This window comes from Gambusia affinis, linkage group LG22, assembly GCF_019740435.1.
Source record: "Gambusia affinis linkage group LG22, SWU_Gaff_1.0, whole genome shotgun sequence".
In the NCBI taxonomy this organism is placed as follows: Eukaryota; Metazoa; Chordata; class Actinopteri; order Cyprinodontiformes; family Poeciliidae; genus Gambusia; species Gambusia affinis.
In genome coordinates this window covers 3,945,511-3,959,437 of record NC_057889.1, presented here as the reverse complement: position 1 = coordinate 3,959,437, position 13,927 = coordinate 3,945,511, and the positions used below count along the sequence as shown (strand labels likewise).

The following is a 13,927-nucleotide window of genomic DNA, read 5'->3' as shown; positions in this document are numbered from 1 at the left end:
AAATATGTATTAGTTTGATTTTGTATGTTTTATACTTTCACAATCTTATTCAGTTTCAGATTTTAGAGTTAAATACCTTCAGAAAAATGAAAACATTTACGTGAATAAAATGTTTCATGATATGAAAAATTAAAAAAGCAATGAAGTCCACCTGAACAAAAAATATTATAATCTTCATACATTTAGTTTCATTCTGTTGTTTAAATTTATGTTTATATTACATAAAAACACACAGAGATTGAAAAACCATTCCTTTTCATTACCCAGTGGTCGAGACACATCTGTTAACTTGCAATAGCTGAGCTAAGTATCCGTTTAGCGCATTAGCATCTTGCTAACTTTGGAAACATTTAGCGTACTTAGCTTTCCCAAAATGAACTTTTCTAGATAAATTCTAAAACGCTGGAAGTAAAGCTCTAATTTAGCTGGCTGTTTTGTAACTTTTAGATTAATAAAGTTCAACATTGGTGTTGAAGTTTTGGTTGTTGACATAAGAATATTCAAGTAGTTAGACGTTTATATTCATTCTGTTTTTTTGAAGTGGATACAGGCTGTTTACTCAGTAGTTTTGGCTCTTAAATCAAGTTCTAGTTGTTCCCAGAGTCTGAAGACAGTTTCAGAACCTGGTCTCATTGAAAATGAGCATCAGCTTTTTTAAAGAGTACTGATCCAGACAATATTAGTAACTCAGAAAATGTTCCAGGCACCAAACGCTATAACACACACTGACCTGAACATTTCTGTTAAGGCTGACAGCAGGAACAAAAACGCCGTCCAGGTTCTCGAAGGCTGTTGGTCCATGCTGCTCCTTATTTATGAAGAAGGTCAGGGTGCGTTTGGTCAGGTCCAGCAGGATGCCCACAGTGGAGCCCTTCGTGATGCCCCCCTCCGCTCTGCCAGCACCAACACAGAGAAGATAGCAGGTCACTTTGAAACGAGGTAGAACAGTGAAGAAGTGAGTATTTCTAGCTCTTCAACTGCGCTATTCCGCTCAAATCTCGCTGCCTCACAGCACAGTGTGAGGTTTCTCCCATTGACTTGGATTCCTCCGGAAGAATTTCAATTGGACCAATCAGAGAATAGAAGGAGAAGCTATGAACAGTGACGTTGATTTTCTGCTTAGATTTAGAGTTGTAGTCTGCCAGTGGTTTTAGCAGTGGCAGGGAAGAAAGTGAACAAATTAACAGCCATCTTCATTGGATGATTGTTTAAAGCACAGGTAAGCTTCATAGCATCACACTGGCGCATTATTTAGGTACTGGCCAAACGTTACAGATTGTGTAAGGTTGAAAGGGACGGTATTTTGTAAAATCAACTTCTTTGAGTTTTGCATCATTTTATGAAGTTATTTCCTCATAAAAAGACACCCGGAGTGTTGCTTTGATTCTTTTGCCCATGTTTGAGAAATCCTTTAATCTCCATGGCAACCATTCAGCAGTGTGAAACGCCTGGGTGGACCTAGCCCCGGCTTTGAGGACTAAGGTCCTCCTCGGTTCTGCAGCTTCCAAGCTCCCAAGCTTACACCTCACAAAGATTATTTTTTGGCAATAAGTTAAATTTTTTTGGAGTCTGGAAAATGAGCCATTTCAAAATCCTCCTGATTGTTGAGTTAGTAGACTATGGTGTAACCCATAGTACTACCCTAACTGGTTTAAGGAAGGACAATAGGTCAGCATAACCAAATGGCCCAACCTTCATAAAAACAATGCTACTGTGCTTCTCTACTTGTGGTGACGATGAACTCCTACCTGTTGGTGTGGGAGTTGTTATGCATGAACCAGGACCGGTTGTTGTCCACATACATGGCCCAGGCCTTGTCGTCCTTCCCCAGCATCATTTCCTTCATGGTATTGATCCTCGCCACGCCAAACGCAGGGTCTGGGTGGTTGTCATAGCGATCAACGGCGACTTCCCAATAGTGAGTTCCCTGAAATGTGTGGAAGAATTGTGGAAACTTTAGTTTGTTTCCACTACAAATGTGAGCAAAACTCGATATTATGCTAATGTCAAAATTGCAGTGTTTCCATTAGACAGGAAACACAAATAAAAAAAGTTTGTTCACTTGTTGTTTTTAAATAACATTTTACTCCAATTACTTCCTGTCGATGTCTTCTTTGCCATTTCTGTCAGTAGTAACATCTGGTTGTTGATCACATGACTTGTGTGATGTGAAAACAAAGTGTTTTTATTGCGGTTTTGCAAAATTAGCCAATTTCATACAGGTCAAAAAAACCACCTCATCCTAGTGCCAAAACCTTTAATGAAAAAACAAGAGTCTTTGTGAATTTCCATGTTTTAATTAAGCAAATTAATTTTCAAAATGTCAAATTTCACAATTATATGGTCAATGGAAACACAGCTACTATAATATAATCATCTGGACAGAGGAAGTACTGAATTTATAAGTTACCTTTGAGAACGCAGCCGTCCCCAGAACCACGCGGTCGTCGTAGCTGCTACACGTTGCCGTCTGGTTCTCATTAGACAGAACGATGTCACGATGAGCCGAGGTGGGGTCAAAGGTGAACCAAGCCACTGTACAGACAACAATAGACTTACCCAGGTTAAATATGTGTAAATAAAATAAACTTTCTAACTTTCTATACGTTTCTTGGCAAATTACATTAAATGAATCCAGCTGACTCATCGCTTAGCTGGATAAGTTTGATAAGTTCAGTTAAATCTTTAATACAATCATAAATTTAATGCAACAAATACATTATGTAAAGCAGGGATGTCAAAGTCATTTTTATTTTCACCAAATCAACATCATGAATTTTGTTGAAGGGTCAGCTGTACCAGAATGTTTTGATAAAACCCATTAATAAACTGTTAAAATGTTCATTAACCTCTTACACCCTAAGCGAGCCGAGGTCACATGGCAGCTGGACCCACCGGTGGGTCCGTCGGGTTCTAGTGGTTAATAGCTGCCTCTGCATTTGATAAGTTCCTCTTAAAATTAGATTATCCTAAGCATCTTTTCACACTGACCAGTCACACCAGGGTTTTTGGATTTTAAACCCAATGTTTTTGACAATTTTTGCAGAAAATTTGCTGTAAACTCACAATTATCTATTAAGTGTGAAAAAATTTAGGGATTTGTTGATTTTGAGAGAATTTCCATGAAGAACTGACTGATGTAATTTGGCAATATTCTGTTAAAGAACTGCATTGATTTAACTGATATAAAAACACTTAAGCACACAACTTCCACTGGAGTCTAAAGGGCCACATTAAAGCCTATGATGGGCCAGATGTGGCCCCCGGGCCTCGAGTTTGACTGCTAATATAAAGGATTCGATACATTATTATCATTAATGATGGCATTAAATTGATCATAGAAAAGCGTATAAAGTAAAAGAGGGTTGTTTTAACAAAAACAAGATGTTAAATTGTTGTATAAAGAAAAAACTAAACTGGAGAAAGAATTTGTTGGACTTGCAACAAAGGAAACCATATAATCATGATTGTTGAACTATAAATGTAGTACAACTGTGCATCTGTTTGCAGCAATCTGTTGTGATAATCTTAGATCACAATATCATCTGCATAGAGTATAATCTGAGTTCTACTCTACTGCTGCCTCAACCTTACTTGATGCCAAATTATAGTTTGTGAAATCACATTTACTGTCATACAAAAGAGCAAATATTGCAAAACTCTTTGCAAATATTTCTAAATTATCTTCATAAAACCTATTGAAAAAGGAATAACACAAGTGTGAGTGTAAATGTTGAGTTGGGTTGGCCAGCAGAAACTTGTTAGGATTTAAAGCGATAGACGCTCTATATCAACTCATTCTGAAAGGAGCTCAAAATTCAAAAATGGTATTATCTAAGAATGATTTTGTGTAAAAAATGTAAGGAGCATGTTTTGTATAGGCCACAAATCAATCCTAACCAGTTTAAGGAAGCATACTAGGTCACAATAATAGCAAATAAAAAGTCTGTTTAAAACATAAATTATCTTTTATGCTGGATAGAAATTATTATTTTAAAAATTTTCTTAGAGACAAATTAATAATCTTTCTCATTTTTTACTTTCATTTACGTCTCCTTCACTATTCTTTTTCTACGACATGTTTCTATAAACAGAAAATTCACACAAACAAAAGCCAAACTGTATGTGCAGAAGTGAGTTATTTACCGTCAGAAGTCTTGAGCACCACCGTCTTGCTGTACGGTCCGACTCCAACGGCGTTGTAGGCTTTCACCCTGGCGTTGTAGGCGCTGTTGAAGTGCAGGCCGTCCACCGTGCAGACCGTCTCCTTCCCCACATACACCTCCTGAGGTCCGACATGTCTTAGCATCATTACTAATGCCGTTTACATGGAGGCAAACACAGCTTGTGCTCTGTGCATAATACATGAGCAAAGGATGAGCAAAGAGGTCGAGAAATGGTTGTTTACCCATGACGTAATTAATCACTTTTCTTATTCTAGAGCAGAGCAGCTTTTTCATTATTAATAACAAGAGCTACAACAGAAAATTTGACACTCGTTGCTGTATTTCTGTTAGATTTATTGCTCTTTACCAATAATCTTGACAAAATGATCAGCTATCAGAAATTTCTGCATGTTTGGAGAAGTACGTTAAGTTGTCACTGCTAATTTTATTTCTAATTACCATGATGTTGGAGAAAACACGACTACTCCACTGTTTTTATTCACTAATAATCAACATTTCAACTCCTTTCTCACCTTCCATGTTACACTCGTTATGCATCACTGCACCGCTACAGGCTGCCATCCTCCTGCTTCCTATTCATATAATCACAATATCATCTGCATAGAGTATAATTCAAAATCTGTTTAAACTTTTAGTTTTCCATTTGGTTGTGTCTTTTTTCAAATAGTTTTATAAAAAAGTGAAAGATCAGTCTTTCGTTTTCGATTATGGAAGAGAATTAGAGCCACTGGAGAAAAAAAACAACAACAAAATAAATAATAGAATTTAAACTTTAATCTCCAAATTCTGACTTTGGTCTCAGATTTCCGACTTTAATCTGAGAACAAAGTAAGAATACCTTAATTCTTAGATTAAATTCTGACTAAATAGAATAATGACTCTGTTCCCAAAATTCTGACTTTATCCTCATAATTTAGAGATTAAATTCAGAATTGTTGTTTTAAACTCGTAATACTGATTTTAACATCAGAAATGTCAGTATGCTGACTAAAATCTCAAAATTCTGACTTTAATCAGCCATAAAATAAAAATAAATCCAACATGTTAGTCCAGAAAGTTATTTCTCCTCCTGCATAATTCACATCTCTGCCATTGAAGCTTGTTGCTCCCCAGATGCTCGTCTGCATTAATTAATTATTATTTTTATTTTTTTGCAGTAGCCTTTATTTTCCTCTATGGTGCTTTGCACCAGGCATGTGTAATAACTAACCCTGTATTGCCCTCCATTCCCATCGTCCAGCTCCAGGATGTAGCCCTCAATGGGGCAACTAGCAGGCGCAGTTACCCTCCAGGCCAGGGTGGCGCTGTTGTTCCTGGTGCAGCATTTCTCCAGCTGTAGTAGAGGCGCTGCTGGCACCGCGGGTCCTAAATCCACTGGGGAATGAGATACGTGGATGCAATATTAATCGAGACATAAAGTGATAGTGATGCAGAAAGCAAGGAACAAGGAAAGGGGGGGATGGGCGGTCCGAGGATAAAAGCTGGATGAGGAAAAACGGAGGAAGCTGGTTGTTGTTGTTGTTTTAACAAGCTGAGGGAAGAAAACAGGAGCTTTAAAGAGAACCCACTGGGAGCATAAAAACGCCTCAGAGGGGCAAAGAAATCCAGGTTCATTTGGAGGACAACAGCTGGAAATCACTGGAGACTTTAACTAGGACATTTAACACTGTGAAGGGAAGTGGTGCAAGTGGTGAACGGGTCAGACTGATACAAACTCTGACGTTTGACTTCAGGGCCACAAATCACTAGATCCAGGTGGTAAATCTGCATGAAATTAAGATTATATTGGCTGAATTTATATTTTACAACGCAGGATTAGGGCCATCATGGAAAGAAAATAAAAGTCAGTTGGTTTTAGATTAATCCTAAATAAGGACATTTTTGAAAAGTTAAAAATTTGCCAGAAAAACTCAGAAATTTTGAGATTAATTTCAGAAACTTTCCAGAAAAAAAATAATAATCTGAGTTTGAAAAGTAAAACCATTTGTCAGAAAAAAAAATTAAATATTTCAAATTAATTTGAGAAATTCTCTGCAAAAAATAACCAGGAAATATGTCAGTTTGAAACGTCCAAAATCTGCAAAAAATATTTGGAAACTTTTATTAGTCTCAGAAATTTTTAACATTCAAAATTCAGAATTTGATCATTTTCAACTTCGTTGTTTTTTTCCGGAAAAATTCTGAATTTATTGGCAAAAATTTACTCCATTTTTGTTTTATATCTATTATTCCGTCATTCTTTCTGGCATTTGAATACGTTCAGAAAAGCAGAAATAAGTTATATTTAGTCAGAGGTATATCAGTCTGACCGCGGTGCTGTGAGAAAACTGGTGCTGAACAGGAGAAAAGACAAAAAACAAAATGCAGATTTGAGTTATAAAACAGTTTTTATGAGTATTCTGGGATATTTATCTAGAAACAGTTGTGAAGACACAAGGGGAAGGCAGCAATCATGACAGCACAGGAATCACGAGAGGATTTTAATTCAGAATAATCATTTTTTTATCTTATTTTTTCCATTCGCAGCAGAATGTTCTCCTTCCATTCACTCTGTTCTTTCCTCCAACCTCAATATTCATTTTATCAAAGACTCCAACTGAGCTTCAGTCTGGATTTCAGCACCATGGCTGAATAAAAGCTCTTATATAACCCTGAATATGTGTGACTAAATATAAACCGGCGACTGTTTAAAACAAAGTTAATATTTTTACTATTAAATCTATTATCAAAGAGCCAAAACAGTAAAAAGATTTACAATTCTCTAAATCTGAAGCGTTTTGTAGGCCAAAACAACCCGACCTAATAACAAGCAAATAAAGTAGCCCGATCATTTTTTATTTCTATTAATATTGTACATTTTTAGAAATGGATATTTATTATAAATCAAAAGCTTGAAAGGGATTTTAACAACTGTTTATTATGGCCGTAGAAGATAGAAAAGGAGAAAAAAAAAAAAGTATTTCCACCAAAAAACAAAAATTTGTAATTAGTGTCTGAAATTTTCTAGAAAGAAATTTAGAAATTTTTGAGTTTTAAAAGCCAAAAAATTTCAAACGTAAAATTGCTCTGTTTTTTTTTAAAGTGAGACATTTCCAACAAGCTTTTTGCCAAAAATTTAAAATTAATCCTTTTATTTCCTATATTTATACTGATATTTTATTCCTTATTTATTTTTATTATTAATGGAGCCTTGAAATGAAATTTTGCTTAAAATGTACATTTTAAATGTACAATTGAATAACAATAAAGTCTGTGTATGTCTAAATGTGCTCCCTTTTCTGGGGAGGAGGGTTAGCAGGTTTAAAAAGAATAACAGCTGATTTCAGTCTCTGGATAAAGATGGTTTTATCTTTTGTTAAATAAAGGTATAAAAAGGTGAATACCTTGTCAGAAACTTATGTTGGTTGTTTTGTTTAGAAATTAAAACTTTCCATCTGCTTTTATGGGACAAATTTGTAGCATTTTTGCCACAAGTGGCCAAATTTGGAAACTCTTGTTTTAGGTAAAATATATAAAAACTATTGATATAAATTGATGTTTTATTGATGTAAAGCTTTAATATTATGCAATAAATTTAGCACAATTCTGCAGAGGTGATATAAAAACATTAACCATGCAGAGAGACGCTGCTGGACAAAAAGGAGGAGCGAGTTTCCAGCTGACATGACGGTGCAGAGGAATGAGGCAGGAATGATAAAATACATAAAAAATGGAAACAAAGGTTCACTGAGAGGGTTTTTGTTTTTTGTTTTTCTGAAATACCTCTGGGGCTCTCTGCCTCCATCTCAGCCTCACCACTGTCTGCTGCTGCCTGCATTAGTTTCAAAAGCGGTTTCTCCTGCACATCTGGAAAGAGGACGTTGGTTTGGGGAGCAAAGAGTGAAACCAGAGGAGAAGTTCAACATGAGTTCAACAAGCGACGGAGCCGAGGCTGCGGGAAAATTACGATAATTAAAAAATGGTTTAGAAATGTTTTCATTTTGAATTTATCATGGAGTTTTAGAGTCACACTGAGGATAAATAAAATATAAAATTAGGAGAATAAAGTCAAAACAATACGAGAATAAAGTCATGAGAGAAAAACGTCAAAATAAAATGTATTACGAGAATATGTTTCAAAAGTCAAACATGTTTGATTTTTCAAACAGAAATTTTCACATTTGTTTTAAAATATTTCTTAGATTAATCTCAAAAGTTCTGATATTTTTTGCCTGAAATTTACTCTTTTTTGCTTCCATCTAGGACTGCACAAACACACCGTCACATCTAACTAATGAATGGAGATTATTTAGTAAAAAGTAGATTCTGTTGTTACAGGACAGACATAGAAAAAGATCATGAAAGTTTAATTTTAATATCACACTTGTTCTCGTAAGGTCAATTTTTTTAAATAATGTTGACATTTCATAAGTGCGCTCTTCACTCTAGAGTTTTTCTTCATACGTCAGCAAAGTAAAAACCAGAAAAATCAGCATAATTTTCCCACATCAAACATTTAATCATTTTTATGATAATCGCAGAGAAAGACTCCCACACTCTGTCGTTGCTTTGAATGTCAAAGACTGAAACGCCAAATAAAATCTGATCGGCCATCTTTTAACTCTGCAGCTTTGTGCTGGATGATCAGTGAGATGTGAATGTGGGGAAATGAGGCGGCGAGTTTCGTGTCACCAGCCTGGAAGAACAAAGGCGGCTTGATCAAAGCTGCAGCTCACATTACACAAACTCTGCTAAAGTGCAGCTCCGCTTCAAGAACCTGCAGATTTATGAGTCTAATTATGCATTTAAAGTAACGTAACAGTGTTTGAATTAATGCATGTCATTAAGTTTTTATTTTCTTCACCGTTAAGTGCCTCATAACACGGAGAGTTAGGCATTTTAACTCAACTTTAATAGTCAAATCACACAAAAAATAACTAATGGCACAGAGAGGCTGTGTAGAAAACTAAATATGAAAATAGATACAACTGAGTGAATCATTTGACGTTTTTTCAGTTTCAAAATATGTTTTTTCACATTCAAATCTTTGTTTTTAGGTTTTTTTTCAGCTTCAAAACAATTTTTCGGTTTAAATCTCTTTTTTCCTGTTAACATTTCTTACCTGAAAATCTGTTTTTCAGTTTCGAAGCATTTTTTTAATTTTGTTATTTGCTTTTCAATTTCAAAATAACTTTTCAGTTTCAAAGATTTTTTTTCAGTGTCAATTATTTTCATTTTCAGTTTGAAAATTTCACAGTTTCAGATCTTTTTCTTTCTTCATATTTTTTTAGTTTAATATTTTCCAGTTCAATCATTTCTTTTTTCAGTTTCAAAACATTTTCTTCAGGTTCAAATTTTTATATTCAGCTGCAATTGTTTTTCTTTTTTCCGTTTCGAAACTTTTTTCAGTTAAATTTTTTTCTTTCTAATTTGTTTTTGAGTTTCAAAAACACCTTTCAGTTTCAAATCCTTTTCATTTTTGTCTTCTTTTGATCAAACTTTTTGGCCCTATTGTAGCTCCATAGCAGAGTGTTTGCTGATCAGGTGTGCTCACCTTTGCCCTGGCAGAAGTCCAGCTGCAGGATGGTCTGCATCAGCGAGTCGGTGTTCAGGCTGAGGTCAAACTCGGGGCCGACCTTTGGCTCCAGGGCCCCTTTCACCCACTGGTCCTGGGACAACGTCACGCGCTTGATGAGGGCGTCCGAGATCTAAGCAACCAAATAAAAACAAAGACCGACGTTTGAAAAACAGACACTAAATAATTTGAAACAAACACTCAGCTGGCTTCAAATGGACAGCTGGCATACCATCCACCCACCCATCCATCCACCCATCCATCCATCCATCCACCCACCCATCCATCCACCCATCCATCCATCCATCCACCCACCCATCCATCCATCCATCCACCCATCCATCAATCCATCCATCCATCCATCCATCCATCAATCCATCCATCCATCCACCCATCCATCAATCCATCCATCCATCCATCCATCCATCAATCCATCCATCCATCCACCCATCCATCCATCCACCCATCCACCCATCCCTCCATTAGTTTCTCCATCCATCCATCCCTCCATTAGTTTCTCCATCCATCCATTAGTTTCTCCATCCATCCATCCCTCCGCCCCTCCCTACCTGCAGGAAGCCACTGGGGTCGTTCTCCTTCAGGACCTCCAGGCAGTACTCCATCATGCCGGTGGTCTGCCTCAGCTTCATGGTGCAGTGGGTGATCTGGTCTCGCACCACCTGGAGAACATCAAACTCATCAGGATTCGACTCTGTTTGCTTGAAAAAGGCAACGTTTATGTTGCCAGTCAGCAGTTTCCACTTCAAGATGGAGGAGTGACCTTTAATGCAACACTGGAGGTCAAATCTCCAGGGTCATTTTCCATCCTGGTAGGGAGAGAAATGCCTCTGTGTCTCAGGTGTTTGTGTTTTTAGAGGTCACTGGTTCTGTTTTGTGCTTTTTCACCTCAATTCTTCTGTTTTTAAATCACAAATTAGTTACGGCTGCATCTGCAGATAACCGTTAAGCTACAGCTGACTGAACCTGTTCTCAGGCATCGTGTTGGTAAACAAAAACCTGGGATGAAAAAAAGGAACCTGGCATGATGTGGACGTCACACAGAAGAAAAAAATCTGATTTTAATCACAGAATTATGATTTTTTTTCCTCAAAATTAAAATATTAATCTTCTTAGAGTAATCTTCTCAAATTTTGTGAAAAAAAAACTTAGAAAAAAGTGAAAGATTTCAGAAAAAAGTCAAAATTTTGAGATAAAAGTCAGTATTCTGAAAAAAATCTATATTTTGAGACAAAATCTGAATTCTGAGGAAAAAAAATCCAAAATTTTAGATTAAATTCAAATTCTGAGAAAAGTCAGGATGTTTAGACTGAAATACTAATTATGAAGAAAAAAGTCTGAATTCTGGGGGATGAGGAGAAGAATAAAAAATCTAACTTTTGAGATTAAATCCGAAGTCCACAGAAAAAGTCATAATTTTTACATTAAAGTACAAATTCTGAGAAAAATGTCTGAATTCTGAGAAAAAATACAATTTTTTAAATTAAACTCAGAATTCTTTGAAAAAAAAGCCTGAATATTTTGCAAAAGTCAGAATTAATTTTTTTTAGTGGTCCCAATCAGCCAGTTAGAAGCAGGAGAGCAAAAAGAGCAAATCGACACCAGCAGGTCTTTAACTATCCCACCAAAACACAAAGATGTCTGACAGCAGAAAAGACGTCCAGAAGTCTCAGTGCGTCTTTCCTTGTGCCTCGCTGCATCTGGGTTGAGTTGAAGAGCAGACAGAAAACATCTTGTGACTCTCAGATAATTAAACCAGCGAGCGCCTGGACGAGTCTGAGTTAATTAGATGGAGTCTTTGTGATTAGTCGCCTCGTTTGTTTGAGGATTAACGGTGTCCAAGTTAATTATTCACCTGTCAACAACTGTCTGGGCTGAAATATGAAGAGCATGAAGAGTTACAGTAAACAACTGATACTCTGAGCATTCGGCTTTCTACTTCTAGATTTTTTAACTTGAATGGCTTGATATTTTTCTTGTTTATGTACTTTGGTCTTTCCATTTTAATTCAGTTCTCTCTGTCCATTATTGTTACAAAGGTATTGCCATATAAGTTTATTCCTGGGTCTTTAGGTTTTTTTATTTGTGAACTTTTGAGTGAATTTTTCTTAGATTATTTCCAGTTTTTTCAATAATTGCTAAAATCTCTTACAAGGAATTAAAAAATTACGTATTTCAAAATTATTTTTTTTAAACTGAGATTTATAAAAACCAGTCTGATTGTCTTTAATCATCCTCAAAATCCCATTTAAGTAAAATTTTGAAGGATTACATCTCAAACTGAACAGTCTGTGTAAATATTAAGTTAAACTAATCAAAAGGCATTTTGAACCGTATTGTACGGCACTTTAAACAAAAGACCTTTCATTATTTCATTCACCATCTAGATAATTGCAACAATATCCTCCAGCTTCATCTCACCTGATTTTGATGAATGGGTCATTATGAGGTTCCTGCAGAATTAATTAAACTGACTGCATGAAGAGCGTCGGAGCGGCTAAAGGCACTGAGGCGGAAAAACTCTGCTCTAAATACAGAAGCAAACATTATTTTACACTTAAAAGTAGATGTAATCAATGTTTGTCATATAACATTATGCATATTTTTATAGAAAGTTTTCTAAACTTTTATAGACTTTAAAAATCTGTGCTTTTTATTTGATTTGGCAGATTTTGCTAAAAGACTTATCTTCACAATCTGACGTTTTAAATAACAAATGGACCTGAAATGTGAAGCATTTCACATAAATAAATGGAAAACTGATGGAGATAATTCCATGGAGGAACATGGAAATGGTTTTCTATGAAAGACGAAACAAAAATAAGCTGCTTTTATGAGATACACAAATCACAAAACAAGTTTACAAAAACATGAAAACCCATGACAGCGCCTTAGGGACAAGTTAGACAAAAAACAAAAAGAGTAACTTTTCACCAAGAGAAGTAAAAAAATTCTGAGCTTGAAAAGTTGAAAATTTGGTAGAAAAAAAACTGAACTTTGAAATTTTGAAAAAAAATAAAATAAACAAACTTGGAAATTTCTCAGGAAAAAAACAAAATTCAGTCAAAAATGTCAAAATTCAGAGAAAAAAACTGAATTATACAAAAAGCTAATTTCTGAAAAAAATTTAAATTCTAAGAAAAAAAATTGTATTCTGAGGAAAAAACATCTAAAATCTGCAAAAAAAATCTGAATTTTGAGAAAAATGTCAGAATTCTGAGGAAAACATCAGAATTTTGAACAAAAAAATCTAAATTCTGGTAACAAGAAAAACTGAATTATCATTTTAAAGTCAGAATTTATTTGAAATTCTGAATTTGGAGGAAAAAAACGTCACTCATTTTCTAATGAAAAAGGAAACGGGTACGTAGTCGGTAAACATCTTCAAACATGCCAAACATATTACTAAGAGATTTAATCCTGCTAGTTAGCGTTACCTTAAAAGCATTTGCTTTTTCAGAATAATTAAAATTCATAAAATTTACCAAAATTCATAATTTTTAGATCTTCTGGGCTTTCGTGAACTTCTTTGTTATAAACTCTTGTAGATCAGAATAAAGTCCATAAATCACGAGGTGTAATGGAACATCTTGAAACATGAACCTCTACAGGTCCCTCACATTCTTTCACTGTCGCACACTGAGAGTCTGCGTGGGTCGGTGGGTCTCACCTTCAGCTTGTACTCCTTCTCCTTGGTGACTTTGGTGAGCAGCTTGGCTTTCTGTCTCGTCAGCGCCTCGATCAGAGAGTCACACTGAGCCACCAGGCAGGCTTCAAACTCCACTCCGTTCTCCTGAAGGAAACACACATCATGCTAGTAGCGTTTATTTTCCTTTGAGATGTTTCTGAGTGATCAGAGGTGAAACTAGGATCTGTTGGTGTAAATGTGTTTACCCACCAGCTCAGAGATGCTTTTTGTTTGTCATTAAAATGTAAATTTAACGTTTCGGCTGCACAAACATGAACACACAGCGGTGATTATTCCAGCGTTGGTACAAATATAATTACTTCTTCAGAGGCTGCACTCTGGTCTGAACCATCCCCCACTTCTCAATATGCAGCACAGGAAGAAAAGATATCTTCTGTCAGCTGCAGTTCTGCGTTTGAGCTTTGATAGTTAAACATTTCCTGACAGCCAGCAGTTTTTTTCTCTGAGTTGGAGCAGCAA

General features: G+C 35.8%; 1 protein-coding gene across 3 annotated transcripts in view; it reads right to left on the bottom strand.

Moving 5' to 3' along the window:
* The window catches only part of LOC122825091 (E3 ubiquitin-protein ligase TRIM9), a 46,211-nt gene that overhangs the window by 11,657 nt on the left and 20,627 nt on the right, over nt 1-13,927 (bottom strand). For 2 of the 3 annotated variants that reach the window (XM_044106160.1, XM_044106159.1), the window contains exons 3-11: nt 13,430-13,552; nt 10,311-10,421; nt 9,721-9,874; nt 7,950-8,033; nt 5,398-5,561; nt 4,147-4,285; nt 2,411-2,535; nt 1,749-1,927; nt 731-893 (exon numbers count right to left, since the gene is read on the bottom strand). In XM_044106160.1, coding sequence (XP_043962095.1) covers nt 731-893; nt 1,749-1,927; nt 2,411-2,535; nt 4,147-4,285; nt 5,398-5,561; nt 7,950-8,033; nt 9,721-9,874; nt 10,311-10,421; nt 13,430-13,552 — 1,242 coding nt within the window. The remainder of the gene's footprint in view (nt 1-730; nt 894-1,748; nt 1,928-2,410; nt 2,536-4,146; nt 4,286-5,397; nt 5,562-7,949; nt 8,034-9,720; nt 9,875-10,310; nt 10,422-13,429; nt 13,553-13,927) is intronic. The other variant, XM_044106161.1, reaches the window with a different exon arrangement.